The 27,470-nt window shown below is 53.9% G+C and overlaps 12 protein-coding genes across 12 annotated transcripts; 5 read left to right on the top strand and 7 right to left on the bottom strand.

Annotated features, from left to right (window-relative positions):
• Nucleotides 1–135: 135 nt before the first annotated feature.
• BDP81DRAFT_460531 (uncharacterized protein) lies at nucleotides 136–3,189 on the bottom strand (the record flags this gene model as incomplete). The annotated part of the gene is made up of 4 exons (XM_060593667.1): nucleotides 136–615; nucleotides 678–901; nucleotides 960–2,552; nucleotides 2,643–3,189. 4 exons carry the CDS (start codon nucleotides 3,187–3,189, stop codon nucleotides 136–138), a joined length of 2,844 nt encoding a protein of 947 aa, XP_060446525.1.
• A 2,042-nt stretch (nucleotides 3,190–5,231) lies between these two features.
• BDP81DRAFT_393590 (uncharacterized protein) lies at nucleotides 5,232–6,479 on the top strand (the record flags this gene model as incomplete). Its single annotated transcript, XM_060587841.1, has 1 exon — nucleotides 5,232–6,479. One exon carries the CDS (start codon nucleotides 5,232–5,234, stop codon nucleotides 6,477–6,479), a length of 1,248 nt encoding a protein of 415 aa, XP_060446524.1.
• Nucleotides 6,480–6,716: 237 nt separating this feature from the next.
• BDP81DRAFT_317866 (RNase III domain-containing protein) lies at nucleotides 6,717–7,748 on the bottom strand (the record flags this gene model as incomplete). The annotated part of the gene is made up of 3 exons (XM_060584296.1): nucleotides 6,717–6,866; nucleotides 6,944–7,179; nucleotides 7,289–7,748. 3 exons carry the CDS (start codon nucleotides 7,746–7,748, stop codon nucleotides 6,717–6,719), a joined length of 846 nt encoding a protein of 281 aa, XP_060446523.1.
• A 465-nt stretch (nucleotides 7,749–8,213) lies between these two features.
• On the top strand, nucleotides 8,214–9,986 carry BDP81DRAFT_449010 (H3 K56 histone acetylation protein KAT11; the record flags this gene model as incomplete). The annotated part of the gene is made up of 1 exon (XM_060592357.1): nucleotides 8,214–9,986. One exon carries the CDS (start codon nucleotides 8,214–8,216, stop codon nucleotides 9,984–9,986), a length of 1,773 nt encoding a protein of 590 aa, XP_060446522.1.
• Nucleotides 9,987–10,232: 246 nt separating this feature from the next.
• BDP81DRAFT_317875 (uncharacterized protein) lies at nucleotides 10,233–13,589 on the bottom strand (the record flags this gene model as incomplete). Its single annotated transcript, XM_060584300.1, has 2 exons — nucleotides 10,233–13,032; nucleotides 13,090–13,589. 2 exons carry the CDS (start codon nucleotides 13,587–13,589, stop codon nucleotides 10,233–10,235), a joined length of 3,300 nt encoding a protein of 1,099 aa, XP_060446521.1.
• Nucleotides 13,590–14,470: 881 nt separating this feature from the next.
• BDP81DRAFT_317199 (major facilitator superfamily domain-containing protein) lies at nucleotides 14,471–15,918 on the top strand (the record flags this gene model as incomplete). The annotated part of the gene is made up of 4 exons (XM_060584234.1): nucleotides 14,471–14,589; nucleotides 14,646–14,796; nucleotides 14,861–15,188; nucleotides 15,248–15,918. The coding sequence occupies 4 exons, from the start codon at nucleotides 14,471–14,473 to the stop codon at nucleotides 15,916–15,918; spliced, it is 1,269 nt and encodes a 422-aa protein (XP_060446520.1).
• On the top strand, nucleotides 15,529–16,982 carry BDP81DRAFT_215193 (uncharacterized protein). Its single transcript, XM_060582703.1, has one exon. The coding sequence runs from the start codon at nucleotides 15,928–15,930 to the stop codon at nucleotides 16,813–16,815; it is 888 nt and encodes a 295-aa protein (XP_060446519.1). The 5' UTR covers nucleotides 15,529–15,927; the 3' UTR covers nucleotides 16,816–16,982.
• Nucleotides 16,983–17,206: 224 nt separating this feature from the next.
• BDP81DRAFT_317609 (putative cyclase-domain-containing protein) lies at nucleotides 17,207–18,603 on the top strand (the record flags this gene model as incomplete). The annotated part of the gene is made up of 4 exons (XM_060584275.1): nucleotides 17,207–17,454; nucleotides 17,691–17,787; nucleotides 17,846–17,928; nucleotides 17,985–18,603. The coding sequence occupies 4 exons, from the start codon at nucleotides 17,207–17,209 to the stop codon at nucleotides 18,601–18,603; spliced, it is 1,047 nt and encodes a 348-aa protein (XP_060446518.1).
• Nucleotides 18,604–19,031: 428 nt separating this feature from the next.
• Nucleotides 19,032–20,881, bottom strand: BDP81DRAFT_317279 (quinate permease; the record flags this gene model as incomplete). The annotated part of the gene is made up of 4 exons (XM_060584245.1): nucleotides 19,032–19,189; nucleotides 19,251–19,805; nucleotides 19,924–20,709; nucleotides 20,782–20,881. The coding sequence occupies 4 exons, from the start codon at nucleotides 20,879–20,881 to the stop codon at nucleotides 19,032–19,034; spliced, it is 1,599 nt and encodes a 532-aa protein (XP_060446517.1).
• Nucleotides 20,882–21,548: 667 nt separating this feature from the next.
• BDP81DRAFT_316929 (uncharacterized protein) lies at nucleotides 21,549–22,685 on the bottom strand (the record flags this gene model as incomplete). Its single annotated transcript, XM_060584209.1, has 1 exon — nucleotides 21,549–22,685. One exon carries the CDS (start codon nucleotides 22,683–22,685, stop codon nucleotides 21,549–21,551), a length of 1,137 nt encoding a protein of 378 aa, XP_060446516.1.
• Nucleotides 22,686–23,829: 1,144 nt separating this feature from the next.
• On the bottom strand, nucleotides 23,830–25,231 carry BDP81DRAFT_426146 (heterokaryon incompatibility protein-domain-containing protein; the record flags this gene model as incomplete). Its single annotated transcript, XM_060590270.1, has 2 exons — nucleotides 24,085–25,231; nucleotides 23,830–23,986 (listed from the first exon to the last, which is right to left on the bottom strand). The coding sequence occupies exons 1-2, from the start codon at nucleotides 25,013–25,015 to the stop codon at nucleotides 23,832–23,834; spliced, it is 1,086 nt and encodes a 361-aa protein (XP_060446515.1). The 5' UTR covers nucleotides 25,016–25,231.
• A 12-nt stretch (nucleotides 25,232–25,243) lies between these two features.
• Nucleotides 25,244–27,150, bottom strand: BDP81DRAFT_372977 (D-isomer specific 2-hydroxyacid dehydrogenase). Its single transcript, XM_060586666.1, has 2 exons — nucleotides 26,337–27,150; nucleotides 25,244–26,259 (listed from the first exon to the last, which is right to left on the bottom strand). The coding sequence occupies exons 1-2, from the start codon at nucleotides 26,791–26,793 to the stop codon at nucleotides 25,538–25,540; spliced, it is 1,179 nt and encodes a 392-aa protein (XP_060446514.1). The 5' UTR covers nucleotides 26,794–27,150; the 3' UTR covers nucleotides 25,244–25,537.
• Nucleotides 27,151–27,470: the final 320 nt, after the last annotated feature.

The following is a 27,470-nucleotide window of genomic DNA, read 5'->3' as shown; positions in this document are numbered from 1 at the left end:
TTTGCCCATCCACAAGACCATGTGCGCCGACATGTACAGTACAAATGAGGACAAATAACGGTACAAAAAACATCATTAGAAAGACTGAGCACAGCTCAAAGTCCTTCAAGCTCGCACGAACATAAGCTGGGCAAGCTATGCAAACGCGCCCTTCTCGTCCACCATCGTTGGCTGCGAAATCTTGCCCTGCATGACACCGCCTCTCTCCGCGCCTCTCTCAGCGGCGTTAGTCTTATCGCCTCCCTTGAGGCCCTTCCTGTGCCTCAAGAAGTCCTGGACAGTGAGTGCAATGTCAAGTCCTGAAACGGTGGATCCCGAGACGAAGACTGTTGAAAGACTAAAGCCAATGACCAGAGCTAGATCAAAAGGAACAATTTGCGTAAAACACAGGGCCACGGAGCTCAGGTCGGCAAAGCCTGTGATGACCGAGGCGAATGAGAGAATCAGGAGGAGCTGGTTGACCATGACGCGGATGTTGGGGAGACTGAGGAGCAACGCCGGGGGTGTGGGGCCGGAGCGGGAGGTGTTTGGGAGTTGAGGAGGGGCGCGGGCTTTGATGGCGAGGTGCATCAAGAAGGCTGCCAATCCGACAAGAGTCGTGAAGAGGCTGATGATCTGTTGGTTACTGGTTAGTAAACGATGGCCCCGGACCCAGGAAGACTTGGGGAAAGACTTACACCATGGGCAGTGCGAAAGTGGGAAGACTTCGCAGTTACGAGGATACCAAAGATAAGGACGACAACCACTGAAGGGCCCATGATGAAGAGCCACATGATATTGTTCCACTTTTGAACGTTTGGGAGAATTTGAGGTGCGTTGATGCGGAGGAGGAGGTTGCGCATGTGCTCGAGCCCGATGGCCAGGGGCAGGATATTGATGTAGGCAACGATGGCGAAGAGGACTAATGAGATTGAATGTTAGACGAGCAACGGAGGTTTAATGAGTAGAATCAGACGTACCATGAAGAACCAGGAAGGCGATCCAGCCTGGTAGCTTGAATCCGTTGACTTCGATGCCATTTGCAGCGTTGATAATCGAGTTTCCAAGAGAGTCTTGGATCACCTGTCCATCAATGGCGTACGAATGCCCCTCATTTGAAATCTTGATAGTCCCAGTCGGGATCACTTGCTTCGCAGTCTTGGTAACGTTTCCGTTGTTAAAGGAATCCAGTGCAATGGTCTTGCTGCGGATCAGTCCGAAGCCAATGAGGCCCAAGCCGCCTACGCCTTGGCAGGTGAGGGCATTGACACCGGCTTGAGCAGCCATGGAGATGGTCTGCGCATTGATCACGACAGACAATTTGAAGCCTTCGGTAGTATTGACGGAGACCACCGGCGGGGGATCCTGTCTCGATACGAGTTCGACGTCTCGGCGTTGGGCGGGCGTGTTAGCAGCCGGGGCTGCCGGCGTATTCGCAGCGGGAAGAGGGTTTCCTCGTGGGTTGCTAGCCAGTCCGTATGCGACGAGAACGCCTTGCCCACCAAATCCGGCTCCGAACCCGCTGGCAGCTCCGCCGAGCGAGTCGTCGAACTGGACCTTGGCATCGGGCATCGCGCCGGTGGGCATGGTGGCGTTACCCTCGAAGAGAGACTGCACACCGCCCATACCCTGGATCGCATCTCCCGCGCCCTGGAGGAACCCGCGAGCGAAGCCCTGCGCGACTTTGCTGACCTGGATGTCCATGCCATTGAACTTGATGGTTGCCGGGATACCTCCGCCATTCTGGTTTGTGTTCATCGACCCGCCTACTTTATTGAGCAGCTCGGTCGCGGTACCGTTCTGTAGGAAGCTGCTCGTTAGACCCTTGGCGAACGTCTGCGAGATACCACCAAAGTCGATCTGGTCGTCGGGCATCTGCTGCATCGGCACCGCGGAGTCAGGCTGTAGTCCCAATCCGACGGTGGCACCTTGGCCAAGGCCCTTGCCGAAGCCCGAAGCCGCGGCAGGGAGGATACGCATGATTTGCTTCGTAGTGTTGGGGTTGTTGACCGAGTTGAACAGCTGGTTGATGTCAATGTTGGCCGCTACCGTCTTCGTCAGACCGAAGCCAAAGGTGCCGATGACGTTGGGGATGGACGAGTCGTTTACGGGTTCGAGGTTTGCGGCGTTGGCGTTCAGCTTCAGGCCTGCGACTGTGCCGTTTCCGAGACCTGTTGCGAGAGAGAGGGCAATGGGCTGCAGCTGGTTTGTGATGTTGCCGCCCAGGCTGTTGAAGTCGATGGCGCCGAGTAGTGTGGATGTAAGTCCGACGCCCAGGTTCTGGATGGCTGGGTTGAGACCCGTGGCTTCCATTTTGTTGTCTGCTGCGACCTTTGCTGCTACTTCCATTGTCTTTGCTTCTGTAGACAGGTTGAGCCCCTGGGCCGCTCCGGCTCCGACGCCGATGCCCAGGAACATGCCCGGACCGTTGAGGTTGGCGACAAGTTGGTTTCCGACGTTGCTCAGTCCGTCTTTCAGGGGTTGAAGGAGACCACTGAGTATGCCAGCTGACATTCCACCTCCATCGGCACCGCCGCCGCCTGGAGTCGGGAGACCAGGCAGGCCAGGAAGACCTAGAGGGCCGGTACCGCCTCCAGGAGCACCGCTCGGAGAGGCAGCGGGTGCTCCGGGGAGTGGAAGGTTGAAGGGGTTAGGAAGTCCACTGGGGCCACCACCGCCACCATCGCCGCCACCTCCAGCGTCCGCCGCTCCGAAGAGTTCTCCGAGACTAGGGAACTGTCGCTTATGGAGTTGACTCGAGCTTTCTTCGTCATCCCTCAACCCTTCGAGGCTCCTCCTGATCTGCTCTTTGTACTCTTGCAGGGCCTCTTTTGTTTCCTGGAGTTGAGGTGACTCGTAGCGGGCGACTAGTTGATCTGTGAGATCAAAAGTGTAGTCGACCATAGACATCAAGGTCCTCCTGAGCCTTGGGTCGTTACCGATAGCTTCGACGGTGTCTGGAGTCACGATAACATCAATGGCTTGGCCCCAGGAACCCAGCTCTCGTTTTGCTATCGATCGGCTGCTTAGTCTAGGTTCTTGGTAGAAATAATCTTTGATCTCTCGGTCGACGCTGAAGATGGAAAATACCATCAAGAACCCAATACAGAAGGTCGTCAACTTCTGATGCCTTTGGACTGGTGGATGTGGAGGAGTCTCTGGTCTCTCCAGAGCGTCCTCCTGTGGTGATATTTTGTCGTACATGTCCATGATGATGTGAAGTAGTGGAGGTTACTTGAAGGTCTTAAGAAGGATCTATCGTGACGTTAAGAGAAACAGATTTGGGTATCAAAGGCAGTTGACTGAAAACAAAAAAGGGCTGCCAGCAGTCGTGATGAGGGAAACGAAGATTTGTTTCTTGAACCAACACCTGGATGGACTATGGCCAGATGGATGGAGGAACAAAGGAGTCCTAGTGGAAACATCCAGAGACGAACGGGGACGTATCTATACAAGAAGCCCCGATAGCCATGATCCCCTCGAGCCTAAAACATGGACCGTCGATCTCTCTCCAGGGTAAGTCGAGATGCCAGTTGCCATTTGCGGCGGGATTCCGCTCCACTCAGACCCAGACATGTCTAGCCGGGGCCGAATCATTGAATGGAGTGGCAGAGTGGCAGCCACAGGCCCGGGTCTCACGACATCAGTCAGGCCTTTTCCTTTTCTTTGATGCATCGTCCAAGTGACAGAGTCATCTGTGGGATTACATCGGCGGGGAGAGGTTGGGGTATAGCTTACAGCCGCGAGAGTTCTGTCATTTACAGGCTTAAGAGCGCACAGGTCGAAGCCAAGAGCGTTTCCACAAAGTTACAGTAAGCCATACAATTGTGTCAAACGAAGTCAAATAGAGAGTCGTGTTCGGTTGGACCACCATTCGAGGGCTATGTCGTTGTAACATGGTTTCGACGAGTCCGAGTACCGAGAAGGGCCGCGTGGAGGACACAAGAGGCTGGAAGCTTGGAACTTGAACAGAGTAGTTCGGCGCGATGCGAGCAAGAGAGGGAATGCGTATACGAGATACGGGCTCAATACGGCAAGTTGTTCATAAGGATACTACTGTGTAAGTAAACGGTAGTAGCGTGGCGCCGGGAAGGGCAAAAAGGGGATGGGCAGAGTTTGAGATGGGAGCCACAGACAATGGAGAAGCAGGTTGTCAGTTGAAAATGCTGGAGTTTGCAAGTTTCAGACGGTTGTGTGAAGTTGCGAAGACTCTGCAGTGATTGGCTCATGACGATGCCCATCATCTGTAGACTGTAGCTGTAGCCCGGCTGAACGGACCTAATGGCGATTAAGGCTATTTACAGTCGTTACAAGACGACCAAGAGAGCAGAGAGGCCAAGACAAGAGACCTCTGTGGCACATCATAACGGTTCTCGCCGTGGCGATGAGAATGGTGCCGGGAAGACACATGCTTGTGTGTCGAGACTGTGAGTGCTTGACGGGATCTGACACAATCTGACAGGGGAAACCAATAGACACAACTCATGAACAACAAGGAATAAGTTGAGCATGGGCTTACATTCAGCGGGGTCACAGCGTCATTCAGACGCTAGGATGCAAATGCTAGACATGCCAGCCGGGCCTCTTCCTGGTCCCCCCGGCTCTTGGTAGAATCTCTACGATCAGTTCTCGCAAACTGCCCGCAAACCATTACCAAGAACGGTAACTCCCTGCAAAGGGGTCTTTTCCCACACAGACGGAGCCGAGTACGGACGTCTTAGTCATCCTGTTGACCGCAGAGGTTCCCTTCTAGAACGAGGTGGCAGTGATTATTAAGTCGTCGACAACTCCCATCATCCCCGTCTCTTCAACTCAAAAGGGGAACCACCTCATCGTGTCCGCGTTCGTATTGTGAAGCCTGACCGCATCACGCATTTCACTGTCGTGGAACCTTCTCCAACTGTCAGACACACGTCGTCCCTTATTTCCACTTCCAGTGTCACTAGCCTCCCACCCCACACTTGAGCCTACACCACAACACACAGAGACTGAGGCTGTACGGATACACCTCATTCTCATCTTGATACAGTTGATCCTATCGTCCATCGGCATCTTCCATTTCGCGGTTGCAGCACGTTACCTAGCTCAGTTCAGAGTCGTCCGAGCCATCGCTAGCGTCGTCTCCCGAACTTGTCAGAAACTCAGCGGTTGTCTGACACTTTGATCCTGCGGACCCAATAAGGTCGACTCTCAACGTCGTTGACGCTGGCAACCTATCAAGCCCAACGGCGTCTGCCCCGTCACATCAGGCGATGGATTTACCCGTTCAGTCAACATCACGCCAGTCTCCGCCTCCCCAGGCTGAAGACGAGCATGACGCCGAGGTGTTTGAGCACGAGCACCAAGATGGGGGCCTCCGAACCACGGACATCCATGCTCCGCCCGCCGTCCGGAAAATTGCCCCAACACCCTGGAGGAATTTAGAGGCGTGTGAAGGTTTCGACTTGCGGACCTGGGTTGCCGCTTCGGGAAGCCAGCCGACGACGACTACAACGTCAACTACAGCATCGCCAAAACCCAATAGCATTCACAGCAGCAGCTATGCAGTCTTTCATCGCTTCCCGGATCTGCCCTATGAGCTACGACGCAAGATCTGGCGCATGCACCTAGAACGGCCGCGCATAGTCGTGATCAGAGGCGTACCAGACGGCTCAGGCATCCAGGCCTCCGGCAATGACCTGGGCAACATGGCGTGCAACGCAAACTGGTACTGCGAGAACAGGAGCCCGGCACTCTTTCGCGTGTGCGACGAGTCGCGGCGCGAGGCAACGTCTTTCTTCAGGATCCAGCTGCCCATGAGGTCATCGGCGCCCGACAGCCACAGGTTCCCGGATCTGAAGCAGCGAAACCCGGCGTGGGACCGGATCTACATCAACCCTGACTGGGACCTCGTCCTCTACCAGGGCGCCACTAGGTCTCTCACTATGCCCATCCTTGCCAGCGACCTGCTTGCCCACGACCCATTGGGCAGAGGGGTCGCGCACTACGGATCGAATGACTGGCCGCAGAGCATCTGGCATGTTAATCCGGATCCTGGCTTCGGCATGGCTACCCTGAATGAATCGTTCGCCTTCCTCAAAAGCTTTGTACTCTGCACGAGATCTACCTCCGAGATAATTCGTCCACTTGGCGAGGGCTATGTACATGCTGTGGCTGGCCATGTTGGCCTGGCCGACTTGCGTGACTCTGGCTCTGGCTCTGGCTCTGGTTCCCACGCATTTGACTGGCATCGTGCCTCATCCGGGATGGCCGCAAAGACGCCAAACAACAGCATGGTTCGCAAGGCGCTGGTTTTTGGCAAAGGCGTTCATCACTCCGTTGTGAATAACCTCGTCACCATCGAAATGACTACCCGTATCCGCGATGGGGACCTCGCCTGGGACCTCCACTCGACGACCGACGGATGGGTCATCAGGCTCGCCTGGCAACCCCCGGACTGCGCCATCTCCCATATCATGCACCTTACCACGGGTCCCATTAAGGAACTCAAAGTAAGTTGAGTGGCAAAGCATCTTCCTTCCACATTGGGCTATGCTTCTATATTCGTTCATCTCTGATCTCTGGTCCTGTTGCTACAACTGTTATGCGCGGCCCGGCGACAGCACAGCGTCATGACTATGGGAAATGAGGAAAAAATTGCTTTCGCTGCCTCTCTCTTGGGCTGCAGCTGGGATTGATGTCCTTTTTATCAAATGTTTTACACCTATGATACAACAAACGTCTCTCTTTACCGGCGGTTACCGCTTGGCCGAGAGCGGCCTCAATATTCTGTCCCTGATCACTCTACCTGCCACATCAGCGCCGTGCTGCAGGGTGATGGCTCCTACGATAGCAAAGAGTGCCGAGTTGAGAACGATTTGCTGGCCCGAGCCAGAAAGGTTTTCAGGCTAGAAACGACAATGTTAGAAAAGCAGAAGAAGAGGGTGTCGTCGCCTCCTGAGGGGCTCGTGAGTTTTGGGCTTACCTTTGCCGGCTTCCATCGCAAAACCTTGTCGAGACCGGCAGCGAGCGCCAGCGCCTCGACCTTTTCTTTCGCAACAAATTTCTGGGGTTGCTGGACGTTGAGGTTGTCGATTCTCGTGAGAGCCGGGTGCTCAAAATGTGTTCGCTGGTACGTCTTGTCCGGGACGATTGCCTTATTCAATGGGTCGGTCCCCGTCACTATGCGGTTCGTGGTCTCGAGAATAACCGCCTGTCTACCTGTAATAAGTTTGCCGAATGGCCCGAGTCAGCTTCATGGACCCTTTTTTTTGCGCATGCAATTGTCGCAAGTGAAGCTTTGTTGGAAAGCAAAGGGGTTTGTCCTTACCCAAGTATGCCAGCTTGTCGTTGAACCCCCGACGACCCTGGTCGAAGCTCTTGTGCGTGACCGCCAGCCACTTGGTCTCATCCGGCAGCATTTTGTCTCCGTCTCTGCCCAAAAGCTTCACGTACATCTGATCCAGCTTCTTGGGATCCTCGTTGACCTTCCAGACGCTGCGCGCCGGGTTCTTGGTGATGTGAGGCGAGAAGGGCGCCTTCATCCCCTCGGGAGTGTATGACCATCTCGGGCGCTGCCTAATCTCGTCGGGCCGCTCAGCCTCTTCGGTTTTCCGTGACAATTGGTCAAACTTGCTCTCAAATTCGACATCCATTCGGGAGCTGGTCGTCGCAAAGGTTCGGGAGAGACATTGGATAGGGGAGACGACTCGGGAGTTTGCCGTCGATTGGCAATGCCTAGCGGCATGCCTCGTGAGGCTATATGCTGACCGGGAGCCGTTAGTTGCCATTGGGGGCGCTCGGCGAGGGAGAGACGACGGTATGATGCGGATTTTGGTGTGGGCTGTACCGTTGTATAGCTAGAGCTCCTGATGCTGGGAACTTTTTCGCGATGGGCGCTCGGAACAATTTCTCGACGTCACGTGGCACCGCGCGGAAGGCGGATCATGCAGTGACCGGCGCTAGTCCTAGTGTGATCTAGTGCCTCTACCGAGCAAGGCACGTACCTGCTGAATAGGCGCAGCTTCCTTTTCAATTAAACCCAGCGCGTTTCCCCACTTATTCCTGACACGCATGTGAAGAGCTGCGACGCGTCCCTCAAAGGAAAGGAAGGGACGGTCCTGCAGCTTGCTCAGCCTGCCTGACCAACTCCTCAAGTCAAGTCTCTTTCAGCTTTCTCGCCAATTGACAACCATGACATGACAATCTCTCCGGGAGAATTGATCCCAAATTAAAAAGCTTCCATCTCAGTCACCATGGCGACTCCTAGCCGAACCAAGACCACCGCCCAGAGCAGCGCACTTCTCCTCGAGAAGCTGTCGGCTGTTCTGCCCAAAGGCTACCGCTTTGGTATCTACCACCTCTCAACTCCCCCGACCAAGACGGACGCCCTCTATTCAGCTCCTCCCGAAGAGCGAGAAGACAAGACCTTTTGCGAAAAACATTTCCTTGCAATCTCCATCGATATTCCATCAAGCACTACCGACGCTACGCAAGAAGGAGCAAAGGAGACTGCCTCGAAGCAAGTTCTTGTCCTCGCGCTAGAGGTCTTCATCTACACGACGACATACTCGAGCACTTTCTTCGTCGCCAAGGCCGATTCAACTGGCTATTTGAAGCTACACAACCTTCCCAAAGGCACGCCCTCGCCTATCAAGGAAATCAGTAGTGCCTTTGTCTCGTACCTGGTCGAGCAGCGCAGGCGCAAGGGCATTCAGTCCATCGTCAGTCTCTTCGCCCGGGCTCAAGATCAATACCTTTTCCCTGGTTCTGTCGAATACAGTGGCAAGCATGTGCTCGACGACAGAGGACTAGTGAAATGGTGGTGCAAAGTCCTGGACCCTCTCTTGGAGAACCCTCCTGTAGGAAAGGGGGCTCCATGGGGAAGTGTGAAAGGCTACCTCGTCATCCCTGGACTCGACAACTACGAGACCAAGGCCTTCCTTCCCAAGACCCCAAAGAGCGCTGCTAATTGGGTTATCGGACACGCTCTCGAGAAGATATCTCACTACACCAAGGAATACGATTGGGTGCCCGCACGATGCCTCATCCCCCGATTCCCAGACGATCCGAAATCCCGTTTCCGAGATGAGCTGGACGAAGAGGCGGGCAAGTCGAAGCAAATCAAAACCACAGGGCATTGGAAGAGCGTCAAGACTTTGGATACGTTCTGGGAAATGATGGCATACAGACAGGAATGCTCGAGCGGGCGGCTTACGGGCTTCATCTGGGTTGTCTTTGACGAGGAAGCCGAGCGAGTGCAGAACGACAGCGCTTCCGCAGCTCTCCCAACACCGAACCCTTCTTTCGATGCATCAAACCCGCCAGTCACGCCTAGCAAGCAGAAGGCGGTGCGGCCCGTCACACCCATGTCCACCCCTCGGAAGCTATTCCCCGTGTCACCTTCTGGCACACCGACCAAGACGAAGACTAAGCCCGAGAAGCCCGAGAGCAAGAACAAACATAAGAAGAACAAGTCCAAGTTGACGGGAGTCGTCAAGCCAAGACAGCCACGCATCAAGACCCAACAGCGCAACTACCTGCTCGACAAGCCCATCTCAACTGCCTACTATTACTGGCCAGCCGAAGGTAGAGGCCGCAAGATTGTCGACGATAATGACTACAAGAGAGTCAATGAGCTCCTCCTGCGCCTGGACTTTGCAAAGCCAGAGATTGCAGCTAGCGGCACGCGGCGATGGATTAGCGAGGTCGGCATGGGAGACGACTGGGGCATGCAGGTCGTGGGCAGGAAGGAGACTCAGACGCCGGCGTCAAATGACTCTTCAGCGAATGCCGTGAATGTCATCTCAGGCCTTATTAAGCGCAAGCGCCCCGATGACTCCGCGACTCCTAGTTCGGATGAGCCGGCGAGCAAGGTCAACGTCCTCAGCACGGGGCTCATCCGAAAGAAGTCCAAAGACGAATCTGCAACCGCAGACACTGCCAAGGCCTCAACGGCGAACGGTGGGGAAGCTCCGCAAGTCAACGTGCTTGGAGCTGGTCTTGTTCGTAAGAAGCGTGATGCATGATTTCGAAGGTGGAGGAGTCAGGCATCTTATCAGTACTAGCAAGGCGTTGGATTGGGAATACCAGGTAACAGGGATCGGCTTTGGGAAGCCTCATGAGGACAGGACGTCAAGGCATATTACTTCGTTAACCCCAAATTGATTAGGACGCCGTATTGAGGCAGGAAGTTTACCACATGTGTAGATCTTCAATTGAACACGAATTGGTCTTGATACGCTCGGAACATTGCGCTCTCACTCGTTTAACCATTATGCAGCATCTGACCCCAACGGCTTCGGCATCACTTCCCAGCCAACCTCGCAACCTTCGATCCGGGCACTATGTCGGACTGCCGTCATGGGACCGAATCCCGTCTTGCGAGTCTCGAAGAATTCGCTGGGGACGTCTTCGGGCTTTTCGTAGTCACCAACTCCTTCAAATCCGCTAGCTTCAGGGTATTGCCCCAGGCTTCGCAGGTATTTCATTACGCCAGCGAGGGAAACATCAACCTTGTACGACCCGCCTTGCGTCGCTCTCTTGTATAGAGCTGCAGTGACTCCCGTTGCGAGGAAGTACCCTCCAGCGTGGTCGAGAGCTTGACAGGGAGTCGGTCGGGCGGCTTCTCCCTTCCCAGCGTGCTCTGCTTCGGAGACGTTCATGCCCGAACACGTCTGCACCAAGGAATCGTAGCCCCGACGGTTAGACCAGGGGCCTTGGGGCCCGAATGCAGACATGTTGGCGATGATGATGGACCGATTGATCTTCACCAGCTCTTCGGGTGACAAGTCGTAGCTGGCCAGGCTGCCGGGGCGGAACCCCTGGACGAAGACGTCGCAGGTCTTGATCAGCTCAATTAGCTGGGCCTTTTCGGAAGGGTTGTGGATGTCCAGCTGAACCGTTCTCTTTCCTCTGCCAAAGTCACGATCCATGGTTGGGAGGTCGGGCAGGTTCGGTGATGTGACCCAGATAACGTCTGCGCCGTGAGCTGCGAGCGTCTTTCCGCACAAGGGGGCGGCAATGACTCGACTCATCTCGACGACGCGGAGACCTTGGAGGCACTTTGAACTACCCCCTGCCATTCTCTCCGGAAGACCCTTGGGCCCGGCTGGTGAGAGTTGAGCAATGTCAATAGGGAAGTCGCTGATAGCTTTTGACTGTGGGAGAACGTCCCATTGGCGGTAGGATCTCAGAGCATACGCCGCCATCTTTCCCTCCACCGTGGCGGCCGTCTCGAGGTCGATACTGGCCCAATTGGCAACCTTGTCTGATAGTTGTTGTCTGTCTGATCCGACAGGCAAGCCCACCATCTCGAGGATCCCGTTGGCATGGTTAGGAAAAGAATCGTGGATCCGAACATGGCCGTCTGAGGTCTTGTGCAGTCCGCCGATGGGACCCCAGGGTGATGGCGTCGGCTTGCTGTCGAGAGTATAGAGTCTCTCTGACTTGAACTCCACCGTGGCGTGCTGAAGAGGGACTTCAACCTTGGGCACGGCAACGGCGTTTCGCAAAGCGTGAACCTGTGATGCCGCCAGAGCTGTTAACGCGATGGAGCTCTGTGCGAGGATGCCAATCTTGAAAGATGATGGAAAGGTCGGGGCACCACTGTTCTCGAGGTTTACTGCGCTCAAGGACTCAGAAGGGAGTCCGAGGCCTGTCCAGATCTCCTCCACAACACCTTGCGCCGTAAGGTCTCCTCGCGAAACGGATTTGTTCGTTCCTTTGACAGCGACCTTGGAACCCCCATTCGTTATTGCTCCATTCACCGGCTTTGCCGCAGGAACTCTGATACTGAGAAGAGGTGCGTGCTGCTGTGTCCCGAGGGTATCGCGCTCGCCAACGCTGCCTTGGGGCCATGGTCGCTTGATAGTGCATTTCCAAGCAAGGGCGGGATCAAAGTACATGTTGGTTAGGATATCACTGTCGTCGACTCGGTACAACTTCTTGATCGTATCGTTGGTGAAGATGTTGGAGTCTTTGACGCGCGTGTAGACGGCAGGGTCGTCAAACATGACATCAAACGTCATTTCAAATGGTCCAGAGTTCTTGGACCGGATGATGCGCGCAACTTCGTTGAGCGTGGTCTCCCCTGTTGGCACCGTCTTCTTCGTCAAAGGTGTGAGGGTGCCGTTGTCAAGTTCCCTAAACTTCTCCTCGGAGAGACTCGGCTCAGGGGTTATTGATGACTTGGAAGAGCTGATGGATGTTTGCTGGACAGGGAAGATTGATGACTCCTCGCCGCCATCCAAGTCAACCAGATGATACAGGCTGAACTTAAACACAGCCCCGGCATTCTGTTCGTGCGGCGACAAGGGGCTGGCAAAGTTTCCTGTCGTTGCGACTTGATCGGGATACGCAAAATGCAGGATCGACGCCCGAACATTGTTGGCAATTGTGTGTGATAACTCAGACGTGGGTGCAACGACCTCTCCCAGCACCGCAATCTCGTGGGGGCGGCCCTGGACTGGCTCCAGAGGGCCCATCACGCCATTCTTCCCGTAGACGTGGTACAATAGCCGACACTGTTCCGTCTTGTCGAGCTCGGGGAATAGTTTCTGGGAATACTTGCGGACTCTCTCCAAGAAGTCGTCAATCTGGTCAATCAGGATAGGGTCTCGGATGCCGCCGATGAAGATTGTGCGATACCCGAGATGGGTGACGCCCTCGAGTTTGACCTGATAGGGCGTCGTCTCGAAACGGGCCCCGGACACACGACACGTCTTTGGGGTGACCTGTTCGTATTTGGCGTTGTCGAGGTTGAGGACGCCGCCTGGGCCGGGCAGACGGTCTGGTCTCGTCTTTTCGTAGAGGGTATGCGCTGCTACGGAGAGAGGGGTGCATCGTTCTGATGGTGACAAGGGTGTGAGGTCAAAAGACTCCTTTCTCATGGTTGCGACCATTGATCGTCCCTTGGGTACGGCGCAAATGCCGCCGCATTCCATGATCTTGCCCATGTGCCACGCAACATCAGGCAGTACTCCTCGAGAGATTGAGAAGGCAGCGAAGGGGGCAGGGTCATAGGATCTTCCTCCTATGATGATGTCCGGGTCTCCCTTTAGTGCCTCGATATATCTTTTATCTCCATATTAGTCAAGAGTATCAAATCCCAAGTTCCAGAAGACTACTTACGGCTCAGATCCCATTTGCGCAACAACATCCACAGCACCATCAACAACCTCGGATACCAAAGGCTCCACAGGGCCACACGGACCGACTCGATTTTGGGATATCCTCGACTTGATCCATTCGCGATCCATACCCGCCTGAATCGTCGCTATTTTGAACGAATAACCCTTGCTCTCCGTGATCTCCTTGACGAGATCGAGCATCTCGGCAACGTGCTTGTTGCTGCCGTCGCCTCCAGCGGAACCAATCAGGACCTTGATCTTGTGGTGATAGCATGCTGCGAGAATGGGTTCGAGGTCTCGCGTGTAGGAGCCGCGGCCGCACGTCATCTTGCCCATGCCGAGCTTATACGGTCCGCCATCGGTGGAGCCGCTGTCGACTATGATGGCCCTTGGCTTGTACTTGTTGATGCCGTACCAGAAATGATTCGAGTCATACCCGTAGCCAAGCATGGCGTTCGGGGTGAGTATGGTGAACTCATCTGATGAGTTTGAAGTCGCCATTATGAAAGCTTGTGGTATGCGCTCGACAAGCAATTGAAAAATGTTGAGATCCCAGTCACTCAGTAAGGTTGGTAAAAGTGAGGCTGGACGCGTCCCTTTTGATTGATTGTGTTTGGAATCGCGACTTGGAGACCAACGGAGCGAACACGGTCAATTCGAACAAATGCCGTCTTTCGGAAGCTCTCCGATGCTCTCGGCCGGTCTCATGGAGAATATGACGTCCTTTCTTGACTTTCCGTTTGCCCGCCCGATGGGTCAGGTTGTGCTGGAAAGTCAGTGTCACAAGTTCGTTCGGGATCTTACACAGCGAGCTCGGCAAGTCAGTCCGATCTGCGGGGTTCTCCTCGGCATCTCCCCCTCCATCTTTCGGAATCTGACATGTCTTGGTTGGTCGGCATCTTTCTTGAACACATTTCTTTGACCAGAATTGTATCACCAACGATTCACGCCTCCTGATTTATCCCAGATCGCTCGGTATTGATACCGAGACCTAGTGTGATGGCTTTCTTAGTCCATCCACCTAGTAATTATGAGTTGGCTTGAGCGTTCGGTGGGGAGGGTTGCCCGTGGGGTAGGCAAACCTGTCCTCCAGATGTCTAACTGATATTTTGGTCATTGAAACAAGTTCACCATGACTAGATTAAGTTAAACATAAGTCCATTATGGTTCCCAGTCGATGGTTGCAAAAATCCATCCCTAGGAAGCTCGTGTTGTATCTTTGAAGAACTCGTCCCTCGGTTGTATCGATTCTTGCCAATTCGCCCGAGAGTTTTGTTTAAGGCTCTTGCAAAGACTTCGCCGTTACCATGTCGGCTATGCGCCAAGAAGCGAAGCAGGATCCAACCCATGTCGAGAACGCCAAGCCTCCTTCCGGCGGTCAAATGGAAGAGATCGATATTGTCGAAGACCTGAAGTCGGCAGATGGCGCAGCCGCGGTCACTTGGACCAGTGAGGAAGAAGGCTCTGCTCTAAGAAAACTCGATTGGAGCTTGATACCTCTGTGAGTACCCCTTGCTCGTACCACAGCTTCCATTTGCTGACAACCTTTCTACATAGGCTCGGCGCTCTAGACTTCTGCTCCTATATTGATCGCGGCAATGTCGGAAATGCATACACAGCCGGAATGGGAAAGGACTGGGACACCACTTCGGACGACTACTCTTGGATCGTGACCGTTCTCTACATTGACTACATCTTGTTTCACTGGGTAAGGCTCTCTCTACACACGCTTGAGTCTTTGACTTCTTGTGGCTGACCTCGCCATTCCGCAGCTGATTATAGTCTGGACTTTCGTTCCTTTGCCGTTATGGACGGCAATGATGGTGTCTGGGTGGGGTGCCATGAGCATGCTCGAAGCAGTCACCACCAATCTCTCAGGCATGATGGCTTTGCGTTTTTTGATTGGAGTTTTCGAGGCTGGATTCATCCCAGCTGTCGCACTATACTTGACCTTCTTTTACCATCGCGGTGAGATGGGTCTCCGCTATGGGCTCTTCATATCATTTGCACCGCTTGCGAGTTGCGTTGCCTCTGCGATAGCATACGCCCTTTTGCATGTGAAGGCTTCTATCCACAGTTGGCAGCTCCTCTTCCTCGTGGGTAAGTACAGCTACACGGTCCTTCTACTCATCTGCTTGACTAACTCAAAGACCCTACAGAGAGCGCTCCTACGATTATACTCGCATGCGTGGCGTACTTTTACCTCCCTGCCTCCCCAGCCGAGTGCCGTTTCCTCAGCCCCCGCGAGAACGAGATCATCAGCCATCGCGCCATCAAAGGCCGAGGCGAGAAAAGAAGTGGAAAGCTCAATGGCAAGCAGGCCTTCGCTGCCTTCTTTGACTACAAAAACTACTTGCAAGCCATCATCATTTTCAGCCTCAACACTGCGTTTGGATCACTTCCAGCATACCTTCCCACCATTCTTGAGGCCATGGGCTTTACTTCCCTCCGTGCTCAGGGTCTCTCGGCTTGCCCCTACCTGACCGCGTATGTCGATTGCGTCTCGGCTAGCTTTCTTTCGGATCGTCTCAGGAGCCGGGGTATCTTTATCGCCATGTTCTGCTCTGTGGGTGCCATTGGCTACGTCTTGTCAGCAACAATTCACACCACTGGCGTTCGCTACTTTGCAACTTTCCTCGTTTGTGCGGGAGTGTTCCCGGCGGTTGCCATCACCTTTACGTGGGTGACGGATAACCAAGGCTCGGCATCTTCTGCTGCCCGGAAAGCTCGCCGCTGCGGATTTGCGTGCTCAAGCTGCAAAGCTCGCAAGGTCAAGTGCAGTGGAAATCGGCCCATCTGTACGGGATGCCGTCGGTCCGGGGAGACATGAAGCTGGCCGATGCAGACCTCGACGGAGTCTCGACTTCGAGAAGCAAATGCCCGTATCCGAAACCTAGAGGCCTCAATCAGGAGTCCGAATCAGTCTTCGAATGAGCCTCAGCCAGAACTCGAAACGCCTGATACCGACGCTACGAATGCTGGCACAGCTCGCAGCCACCCGTTATCTCATGATGGCAGTCGCTCTGCTGAAGCCAATACAGACACCGAGGGGTCACTTTGGTTCCAGGTCGGCCTCGGAGAGGATGGTACTGTCATCTACAATGGCCCGACAAGTCGCTTCCATGCTGGCTCCCTCGAGGAAACCCACTTGACCGGCGGGCATCAGGATAGCGACCCCAAGCGAGCACAAGTCGAAGTTCTACAGTCTCAGTATGCTCTGATGGACTCTGTATGGCTGCCCCTCATCGCTGCGAACCCAGGGAGCGGACGGAGTCTCGACACCATTCGCCGACTATTGAGCAATGGGCAGCCGCGAGTTGTAGGCGTTAGTAGTAGCCTTGAGCGAGGACAGAATTCTGTCTCGAATCCCGCTGATAGTTCCCATCAACTTGATCCGCGTCAGACGAGGTCGCTGAACCCGGATATTGGTGGTGCACAAAGAGGTAACCTGGGTCGTCACATGATTTCAACTAGAAATCATGCAACGGTACACAACGCCTCACAGCTTTCTTCTGCCGTCAATCCGGAAGTGGATGATGATGCGTTCTTCACAGAGGGGACTGGCTGGAATAATGATATTAGTTACGGTGGAACGAATACGGGGGCCGGATTTCAACCGGATGCATTCCCATGGGGAGTTGCAGATCATATCTTGGGCAATTCCGGCATGGCATTCTCCGGCACAAATCTCGTATGGCCATCAGGTTCCCACCTCGACGGCTTTTGAACTAAATCCATGTAGCGGTGTTAGGTAATATAATTGGTGATGCAACATTGAATCCATAGTCCACGGAGAGGGGTATGAGCCGGTGGGACACCAGTAGGCCTGCCGGTCTCCATGGCTCCGGGAAATAGGGACACGGCGGAGGATGCCCGAAGGTGTTGAGAAGTCTAGTTTGCATCTGCGGAGCATCCGACTGCAATTGATAACATGCCGAATGCGTTGGTGTCAGTCGGAAAGAATACCGATCTTGCCGAGATCACCGTCACTCCTCACGACTCACGGCCAGTGGGTCTACCCGAACCGATCTCCAGCTGACCCTCGGCCGGTGATCTCGGCCTAGCTTTGAGCAGGCTCAGTCTCAAGCATTATTAAAGGCTTCTTTGGAATAGATACAATGATTTTTGAAACACGAAGGAATTCACAATCATTTCCAGCTAACTCAGCCATGGGCAACTTTAATTCAACCGAAGTGAGCACCCGGCCGAGCTTTGACTCTTTGCCGCTCCACGTCGGGGATCCGAAGGCATCGGCGTGGGGACTATGGGGCGATGAAGATGAACTCGGGTCTCTCAACCTTTTGAACCCAGCTTTGGTCAAGAATGCCACAAGTGAGGTGTTCATAGGCGAGACGATACCGTTGAAGTGGGTACATGTAATATCACAAAGCGAGGTAGCAAGTGGAAGACTTGTATGGTAGAAAGTGGCTTGATTCCTCTAAGTGGAAGACCCGTATGAGGGTCCTATCTATATACCGTACAAGACGGGTAATCGGCTTGTGGAAAGCGGTATCGTACGGCAGTAACCGGCAGCGCCACGTGTGGCGCTGCGACATGTAACAATACAGGTGGAACCCCCTTGAGAATCAACGCTAAAGCGAGCTTTTATACATCAGTCTTCTTCATACAACCAATGAATCCGGTTCGCAAGCCATGCGAGCACCGCATTATTCCTAAAGGAAACGCCAATGATGATGAGGTAAGTCTTCGAAGCTATCACTTGCTTATATGAGTCACTGACAACCGGTCGGGGCCAGATCTCTATCAATACACAAGGCGCAACCCATTGGGATGGGCCGCGGCATTATCCTTACCAGGAGCATATTCAGTATTACAACGGGTGACTCAAGATGATATCTCGGGACCCGATAACAACACCAAACTCGGCATTCAAAGCGAGAAAAACAACACTGAAGCCCCACTTGCTTGTTTCCCGTGCCATGTTCTGACGCTTCGCTCAATAGATATGGCGAGGAAGTCCATCACTGGCCGTGGTGTTCTACTTGACTGGTACTCCTGGGCAACCGAGAAGAACATCACCTTTGACCCCTTTTCAACCTTTGGCATTCCCCTGTCTCAACTCCAAGCCGTAGCAAACGCCCAGAAAACCGAGTTCCAACAGGGCGACATTCTCCTCGTCCGAACAGGCTGGCTGCCGGCCTACCGCGCGCTCACCACAGAAGAGCAGCTAGCGTTGCCGCAGCGGGAAATTCGAGCAAGTTGTGGCGTTGAAGCGAGCGAAGAGGCGATTCGCTGGCACTGGGATCACGCATTTGCTGCGGTGGCCTCGGATACTGTGGCCTACGAGGCCTGGCCGAGCCCAAAACCATGGGGCGTCAGCATGCATGAGGTTTTCTTGAGTGGTTGGGGCATGCCAATTGGAGAGAGCTTCGACTTGGAGAGGCTCGCTGTTAGGTGTAAAGAACTACAGAGATGGTCATTCATGATGGTTAGTGTACATTTGGATATTCCTGGCGGTATCGCTAGTCCGCCCTCGGCAGTGGCTATTTTGTAGTCTAGGCATATGAAGGCTTGGGTGACCGTGCCATGAAAGTGCCGTCAGATACCAAGATTTTGTCACCCTATCTGAAGCATTGTCATTCCTTCTTGTGAGCAGCGATCTTGAGACAAGACCTGCGACTATGAATGCAAGGTCTAAGTCAGTCGTAGACCAAGAAGAAAGCTAGTTGCTTGTATCTACGTGTAACTCATTGGTAGCTGTATTTGAATGACTTTTTGAGAGAGGCAATTAGCCTACAGACTAGTTGAAAGCAGACGTCTCAGTATTCAGAATCCATAATTATGAGGACAAGGAAATTGACGGAGCTGTGGAGAAGGTCATCTTGATAGCTTCGTTTTCCGCCATGTCATCCACAAATCCTTCACATAGATCGACGACAACATGATTCATGAATACCAGAGAAATCCGGGGTCGAAGTTGCGCTAGGCAATGTCAACCACCTTGACCTCGCCCTTGTCCATAGATCCTCTGGGCGACCTTGGATGATCTGTCGAAACAATAGGCCTCCCTCTGAGCTGTGCCCAAACAACCACGTGTGTCGGCCGCGAAAACAGAATATCCATATCCTCGAGCGAGCGACCTATGACCAAATTGTCAGAAAAATGCATGCCGGGAAAGGCGGTTTTTTGAATAGAACTGACCTTTTGTCTCAGGAATAAAGAAGAATGACCAAACCCCGATGAAGAGCAAGAACCCGCCAAACATGAAGAACGTGCCGTACCCAAGGTCAGTGATCATGAAAGGCGTAGCTCTCGCGACAATGAAAGAGCCCAACCAAGTACACGCGGTGGACATTGCAACACAGAGCATCCTGATATCCAATGGGAAGATCTCGGACGCGTATGTCCACGTGATACCCTGGATAGTGGAACAGATGATGAAGGCGTTGAGGTAAATGCAGACCATGGCAAGATACCCCCACGCATCTTGCTGAATGACACCTCCCGCCGCCTTGGCGGTCGGATTGGCGACCATAACGTACCCGCCCACGTACCAGAGGGGAATACTACCAACGAAAGCACCCCATAGAAGTCCGCTGCGACGTCCGAGGCCCTCGATGACCCATACTGCAAATAGAATCATACCCAACATCTTTGCGATGCCATAGATCCCAGTGCTGAAGAGCTTGTTGCTGGTTCCGGTGATTCCTAGGGTCTCGAAAACTTGAGGGCTGTAGTATGTCATTACATTTGTGCCTTTCGGTATACACGTCAGCAGGGCAACCGTACGGTCGGAACGAAGGGTCAATAATGGTCTATTATTGCTGCGCATGGAGGTGGAAGGAGGAGGTTGTGGGCAGAGATCCAACAGTACCTGTAAAACTTTGGAGAAACATTAGAAACGTTCCAGTGCCAACACGATTTCTCGTGCTAGGAGCAAGGAGCTTCTGTAGTTGTTGTTTCTTGCTGAGTCGAACGGTACTTCGCTCCTCAACTTGTTGCCTTATTTCGCTCATCTCGTTTTGGATATAGGGATGATCGGCAGGAAGTCCTCGCACGTAGACCAGAACCTTTTCCGCAGCCTCAAATTTATCGCCTCGGGCCAGCCAGCGGGGTGATTCGGGACAGAACATGATGCCACCAAACAGAAGAAAGGCTGGAAGGAGTTGTAAAGCCAGCGGCACGACCCATTGCGCCTCGTTTTCGACGTCGATGGTGCGGCTCGTGCCATAGTTGATCCAGAATCCGAGCATCCCGCCGCCCTGGGAGAAGATCTCAAAGATGCCCACGAGGCGTCCGCGGATACTCGGCGGCGACGTCTCAGCGATATAGACTGGAACCGTCATGGTAGCCATACCGATCCCGAGACCGCCAATGGCGCGGCCGGCGATGACGAGGTTGAGGACGCCATTGGCTCCGGACATCATGGCTCCGCCGACGCAGAAGATGAGGGCCGCCATCATGATGGCCTTCTTACGGCCGTACCTCTCGGCAACGGGGAATGTGAGAAGAGCACCGAAGAAGGCCCCGACTTGGAACATGGAGGCGATGTTGGCTAGGGAGTTGTTCTTTTCTTGGGTGGTCATCTTGTCGATGCCAAAGTCGCGGACGAAGGAGTCGAGGGACATTGTGCCCCCTATGACGGCCGTATCGTAGCCCACTAAAGATTTCTGCTGCGTTAGGAGAGGGCCTTGAACAAAGGTCTGGGGTTTTCCAAGCACATCTCACTTACTTGACAAGGCAGCCATAGACGCTACAAGAGCAATGAAGTGGATTCTCCAGTTGCGGACCTCAGGGGGGTCATTCGTCCCCTTTGCTGAAGCGAGACCCATGGCGATGAAGGAGCGTTTCTTAGATGCCAACGCAGGTTTCTGTCAAGCTGTCTTTTTGCGTCGTTTGCAGGCTATAGATATCAGATAACAAAGACGTCTCTTTGCGATGGCTGATCCGTATTTATAGAGCTGGCAGATACCAGGATAGGACATCTAGACCTGGTATTCAAACGACACTAGCCAATTAAGCTTGAATGAGGATCCGGGGAAAGATCTGGGGTCCCCGCGGGGCATCGTGCGGAGACATTACATGTACCTTGTGAGCTTTCCCCCGCAGGAATCTGTTTTGCGTACGAAGAATTCGAAGACTGGCTGTACTGCCCTCTACCTTAACGGTATCGTGCATGTAAGGTTAGCCAAGACAAAGATACCGACGGTCACAAACCGGACGAAAGGCGTTCCTTGAGGATCGAACGGGGAAGATCAGGAGTTGGGGGGGCCTGCGTCTTGTATGTCTTTCGTTGAGTCGTGATTCCGAGGTGTTGATGTAGATCAAGATGCCGAAATACTTGGCTGAGGCGGACTCTTCGGCATTGATGAGAGTTCTCGGAAAGAAGCTATCTACACGCAAGAACAAGATATGAGGGCGAGTATCGTAAGGATGAATGCTACCACAGCGATGAATGAGTGCCAGCTTGTATTTGCTTGCTGCTATCTCGTCACATTCTCAATGCAACAGAGGTGTCTCCTCGTTGTCCGAAGCTCTGCCCTCTTCGTTGGCCTCTTCTTGATTCCCAACAACATCAGAAAGCCACTGCTTCAGACTCTCACGGATCTCGGTATCTCGGTATATCCATGCGATGCAAATACCGGCACCCGGTCCGAGTGGGATGGTGCCAAGAATTGCGACCAAGGGGACCTTCCAGCCAGTCTCGACGAAGAGCCAATACAGGACAGTCAAACTGATGAAGAACATGTCAATCTCAACAAACTTGACAGTAGCACGTGTCATCTCCTTCCTGTCGTCCCACTGGAACAGACTCCAGATGAAGTAGACGTGAGAAACTGCGGAGCACAGGATGGGGGTGAGGTAGACGAGCAGAAGTGAGGTCGTGTGAGACTCGAGGTGGAAACTGCGGTGCTGGCGCTTCTGCACGCGCAAGACGGCCCATCGGACGGCTTGGCGGATGAGTGACACCCAGACGGGGAAGAAGAGCCAGATGACAATGATGACGGGGGAGTTGTAGATGAGCATCAGGAGGGACGGCAGAATGAAGCCCCACGCGACGCTGACAGGGATAGCGATAATCTCCGCATCGACAACGAGATGGCGCGAGTCCTTGCCAAAGTCGGGATCCTTGGATGCGGCGCTCTCAACAGCCTCTTGTCCGGCCTTCTTCCGAGCAAGCAGGATGGATCGCGAGCGGTGGAAGAAGGCGGGCAGGATGACGAGTTGCCAGACCACAGCTCCACCGATGAGGTTGAAAACCAGCCATGGCCCCGTGGGATTTGCAATCACGACGTTGGGCGCGTTACAAACGCGTGCGGCCTCGATGGTGGTGACGGTCATAAGACCGGCGATGAAGGACAGGATGGCGGACATGCTGGCGAAGGTCCGCATGGAGTCGAGCGCGCTCTGGAAGAAGCTTACGGCGAAGCAGACGGGCGGGCCGAAAACAGGGACCTTGCTGACGGCCGGCAGGCGTGCCCGGGCATCGCATTGTGAGTAGAGGAGGGCGACGTTGACATCGGAGTGGATGAAGAGCGACGCGAAGGTCGCGATGGCGAGGATGATGGGCACCACGAGCAGGGCGCGGTAAGAGAAGACGTGGATGGGCGCGGGCCAACGCTTTGAGGAGGCCATGATGATGACGAGCGACAGTACCGCCTATGGTACGAGGTAGTCAGTATGTTACGGATGAGTGCGTAGAGTCGCAGGGTGATGCCGTCTCCTGTCCGGTTCCCGACATGTTCGTTCCAACTTTCATCTTCAGCTCAGCCCAGCTCAGCCCAGCTCAGTTCACCGCACTTCAGCTGAGGCTCGTGACAACATTGGCGCACGTGCCGCCCAGTGCCCCTCATTCTCAGTCATCTGCCTGCGCCTCTGGTGCACTTACACTTGAGATGTCTCTCATGAGATGAGTGAGATGCACCTCACTGAAACCCATCGAATTTTCGCATGATGATTATGGATGATGGTTGATATCAAGTTATCGGATGCTCTGGCGAAGCTTCGATGTAAATAAGTCTACGGCGAACTTGATCGTCCGTGATTCTTGGGAAGACGTTGGGAGGCGATCGCTCACAATACAGTGTTCAGAAGATGGAACGCAAAGATTACACTGACGTTGATGCTGCACAATGGCGCCTGTTGTTCGACACAGCTTCTGGATTGAAAGTTACGCGTCAACGCCGTGTAATATTGTGTTGTGAGTTCTCTTTTTCATTCTTACTACTATGTCCCAAGGCTAGGATTGAAGAAACACGATAACACAGCTTTCCAGCCACCGAATGTGAGACTAGTAATCATGACAGCAGCGTCAACACAAGGTTACGGATGGTTACGGATGACAACTGGAACCCGCCAGAAGACGCTTCTCCGTACATGATGCCGTAAACGAAGCAATCTCCCACGAACTCCCACAAGTTCCTATCTCGATTTCTCTCTCTTACCGGACGGAGTAAAAAGGGATGGTTCCCGCCCGAAAGAATCCAAACGTTGTCTCCCGACTTCAGGTTAGGCGGGCCAAGGCCAAGCCGATTGCCCTAAAGAGAACTTGGTAAGAGAGCATCCTGTCCTCCCACCACGGACCCCCGCGCCAACTCTCATCCGTGACGGGCGCATGATGCTCGCCGAATTTCCCCTGGACAAGGTTGTTATATTGGCACATGATGTTGTCTTTACCGGCGTGGTTCCTGAGAACGCTTTCACATGCATGTCTCCAAAGGGACCTTCGCGTATGCCTTAGGTCCATCAACACTGTAGCCACCTTGTCAACGCGGATGCCGTTTAAAGTGAGCAATACGGGATTTCCTGCTTCGGTGACTGGCGGCCTGAATCGTGGTAGACCGCGGCCAGCATAGAATTGCCTCCAAGCAATATCGTGTGTCCAGAAATCGCTGGTGCACTTGGATTCCTCCGGCTGGGCCAGATCCAGGACCCAGGTAGGCAGACCGGCCGTTTCTCTCTCCCCTCTCCAGCCGATAAGAGGCTTGAGGTTATTCAGAGATGTCAGTAAACTGACCATAACTCTGGAAAATAGAACCACAATATCGAGGACATAGTCCGTTGGCGTGAGCAATGCTGAGGACGGGTATTGTGAACGGACTTGTATGAAGCTTTGGGTAAATGGCGGTGCCCTCTTGGAAAAGATCAAAAATGTTATTGTGTTGCGGGTGCTCATCCGGTTGCACCATATAGCTCGCCGCGTCCATGATCGTTTGAAAGCTGATCTCGAGTGGCCCCCAGAGAACCGTGGCTTTCGAGGGCAGACAGACCTCCTGGACAGTACAGATGCGCTGCCACCACTCACAGTCCATCATCGACTGTAAGGCTGCCCCGGCGGTAAGCCCATTACCAGCAGGGCTCTTAGCAACTGGATCCTCCCCGGGCCAGCCAAGCTCTTCATCGTGTGGCTCCTCCGCAATGATGCGCAGAGCGTTAAGGGCTGCTGCTGCAGATCGCTTTGCGGCCGTACCGCTATCTCCTTTCACGACGATGCCCCCCAGCCAGACAGAACAATTCTCGCACTCGCCATAGATGCGGTGCATGAGATCGATTCGGTACTTTTTCTCGTCTGCGTCATTCTGGTTGATGCAAAGGGCATCTGCCCAGATGACAACCGGTTCTTGTTGACGGCGAATACGGCTCAAGGCTTCAGCCAGACTTCTGTTGACCGTGACTTGGACGCCATTGACGATGACTTGAGCCTTTTCGTCGGGGTTGCCCCAGGCATATGATAGGGCATTGTATCTCGGCCTGCTATCAAGGCTGATAGTGCTGCTGATAGTGCTGCAGGTACAACGTACTTCTTCTGTCTGTCGACCTGGGAGAATCGTGAGCAGGCGGATGTGGGTTTTCGGATTAGGCAACATTGCGCTCCAATCGGTTGGGTTGTTCCGCGCACCAATATCCTCAGTGCGTCTCTGGATAAGTGCCATGGTATGTCGCAGGATCTGTCGTATTCTCCCCATCGAACAAGCATTACATGCTGTATCATGTAGGTTCGTGTTCAGGTCATGGAACAGGGTATCTTTTGAAGTCTGAAGCAGAGTCTTCTGTTCACAATCTTCCCGGCGGACACGCAAGGGCAGTCTCGTTGGGCTGAGCAGGCTAGTATGAGTGGCTGAGCGAGCTGAACGGGCGGAACCTTGGACCAATTCAGCTGAACAAGATGCTTGGGATTGATGTCTTACCATGATAGCGCCTATCTAGCGCATATGCGAGGTCTTGATTCAAGGGTTCTGGACATGTGAACAAAACCCTTTCGGTAAATGTACCTCAACATCAGTTGCTTCACATCGGTATTCAACATCCACGGTTGGATTCTATTACTCCAGTCGTTTTGCAGGGCGGCGATGATTTGTGGGTGCCAAGTCGTATGTATAACCGTCTAAGTCGAACAAGTAGCTTCTTCCTCCTGCAAAGAACAAACCCCTCTTACAGCTCATTTGACTCCGAGGAATGGTGAGCAAAGGCATATTCTACTTGGCTCATCACTGCTTCAAATAGTGCAGATTAACCGGCGTAATCGGCTTCCCTCCACCCAACACCGCCATGATATTCCTCATACTCAACTCCTCGAACCCCTTGTGCGTCTCAACCGTCCCTCCAGCATTATGACATGTCAACATGGCCTTCGTCCCCGCCATCTTGAGCAACCTCGGATGCGGCTTCGGCTCATCAGCATGCACATCCAACGCAACGGTCCCAATCTGCCCAGACTCCAACGCACCCGCCAAAGCCTCCTCATCAACCAAACTCCCCCTCGCAATATTCACAAACCTCGACCCAGGCTTGAACCATGTCAGTGACTCTGCCGTGATAACCTTACCACCAGCAGGCGTACATAGCACAACACAGTCCGAGACGCGAAGCAAGCTCTCCATCGTCTCGTGGAATGTCGCGCCAAATCTGGCCTCCACGGCAACGGGGTCTTTGCGGACGACGTCAAAGTAGTGTACTTCCATACCGAACCCGACGCCGAGACGCTGCGCGATCTGCTGGCCGATATTGCCCATGCCCACGAGGCCGAGGACGTGGCCGCGGAGAGTGTGCGAGGCGGCCGTGGCGCGGGCGTGGCAGTCTTGGAAGGCGGACGGGTCGGAGACGGATGTCATGCACCAGGGGAGGTGGCGGAAGGTTGAGATGACGAGGGCGACGGCGAAGTCTGCGACTGCTTCGGCGGCGGCGAGGCCTGAATTACAGTATATGATGCCTTTCTGTGTGTTAGTGTTTCTAGATGCCTCATACATTCACTCAACACAGAGCGATTTGAGAGGGGCAAAGACTCACCTCGTTCACCGAGAAGCTGTGTATCAGCCCAATCGAACCCGGCGCCGGCGCTGGCAAACACCCGACAGCTCGCCGGCAGCAGCGGAGCCAGCTCGGCGTCCCACGTGCCCATCTCGCCGCCCGTGCCCCAGAACGGGCGGAAGACGGCGGAAAAGTCGCCCCACTTGCCGTCCCGTAGGGCAGCGGCGAATGCGGGGCGCTGGCGTTCGGGCGTTGAGGGGCGGATGATGTCGCATTGCGCCGAGAAGGCGGCGTAGGTTTCCGGGTTGTACTTGATCGGGTCGCCGATGTGTAGGACGCGAGGCTTATGGGTGCCGTTTGTGGATGCTGTTTGCGGTGTTGCCGCGATGGGTTCTACTTGGCTGTTGGGATGGGCGTGGAGGACGGGCGAGGCGGAGCGAGGGGTTTGAGATTGTGGTGTTGCTGGGGGCCATGGTGTATTGTTGGGTTCGGCCATTTTGACTGAATCTTTGGGTATCAATTCCTGAAGGTGGTGTAGAGAGGATGTCGACTTCAAAGAGCTTGGGTTGAGGCGGAAACGACCTTGATAAAGCGGTGGTCGGACTAGGGTAGCTCTTTAGCTGCAGGAGATTATGCAAGATTCCAACATGTGTGTAACTCGGGGTCTGATAAGGCTATCGAGAAGTGGCTCTGGTATCGAGATTAGAGGGAATCGAGGGAAACAGAGCGAGTAACTTCTATTTGAACTGACGATCCATAATTGCGGAGGATTGGTGGAATCTCATTCAAAAATGTCGGTGTGTGGATGAGACGAGATCAGGTACGCTTCGTGGCACGATGGGAGCTTCGCCCGATCTTGGCCGGCCTGCGTCTCCCCACGCTTCCGGTCCGGCTGAATGCAGAGGACGCAACATTGCTTTTTTTTTTTTCAAGCAAAGTAATGAGTTAAAACACCTTTGGCCGGATAAGCCTCATACTTTCAGTGGGGTGAGAACGATGGCCGGTCTAGGCCGCCTCAATCGCGGGGATGGAAGTCTGGGGTTAAAGTTAGCTGATGAAGGCGAATGGTCTGATCATCTTTCCATGCCCGTCATTCACCGCTCAGGGGTATACTGGAAACGCGCACTTTTGTTTCTCGGGTACAGATAGTCCGTCCATACAACCGTGGTGCCT

Source organism: Colletotrichum phormii (assembly GCF_030913505.1).
Source record: "Colletotrichum phormii strain CBS 102054 chromosome Unknown BDP81scaffold_8, whole genome shotgun sequence".
Classification (NCBI taxonomy): Eukaryota; Fungi; Ascomycota; class Sordariomycetes; order Glomerellales; family Glomerellaceae; genus Colletotrichum; species Colletotrichum phormii.
This window is presented reverse-complemented; position numbering and strand designations above follow the sequence as displayed.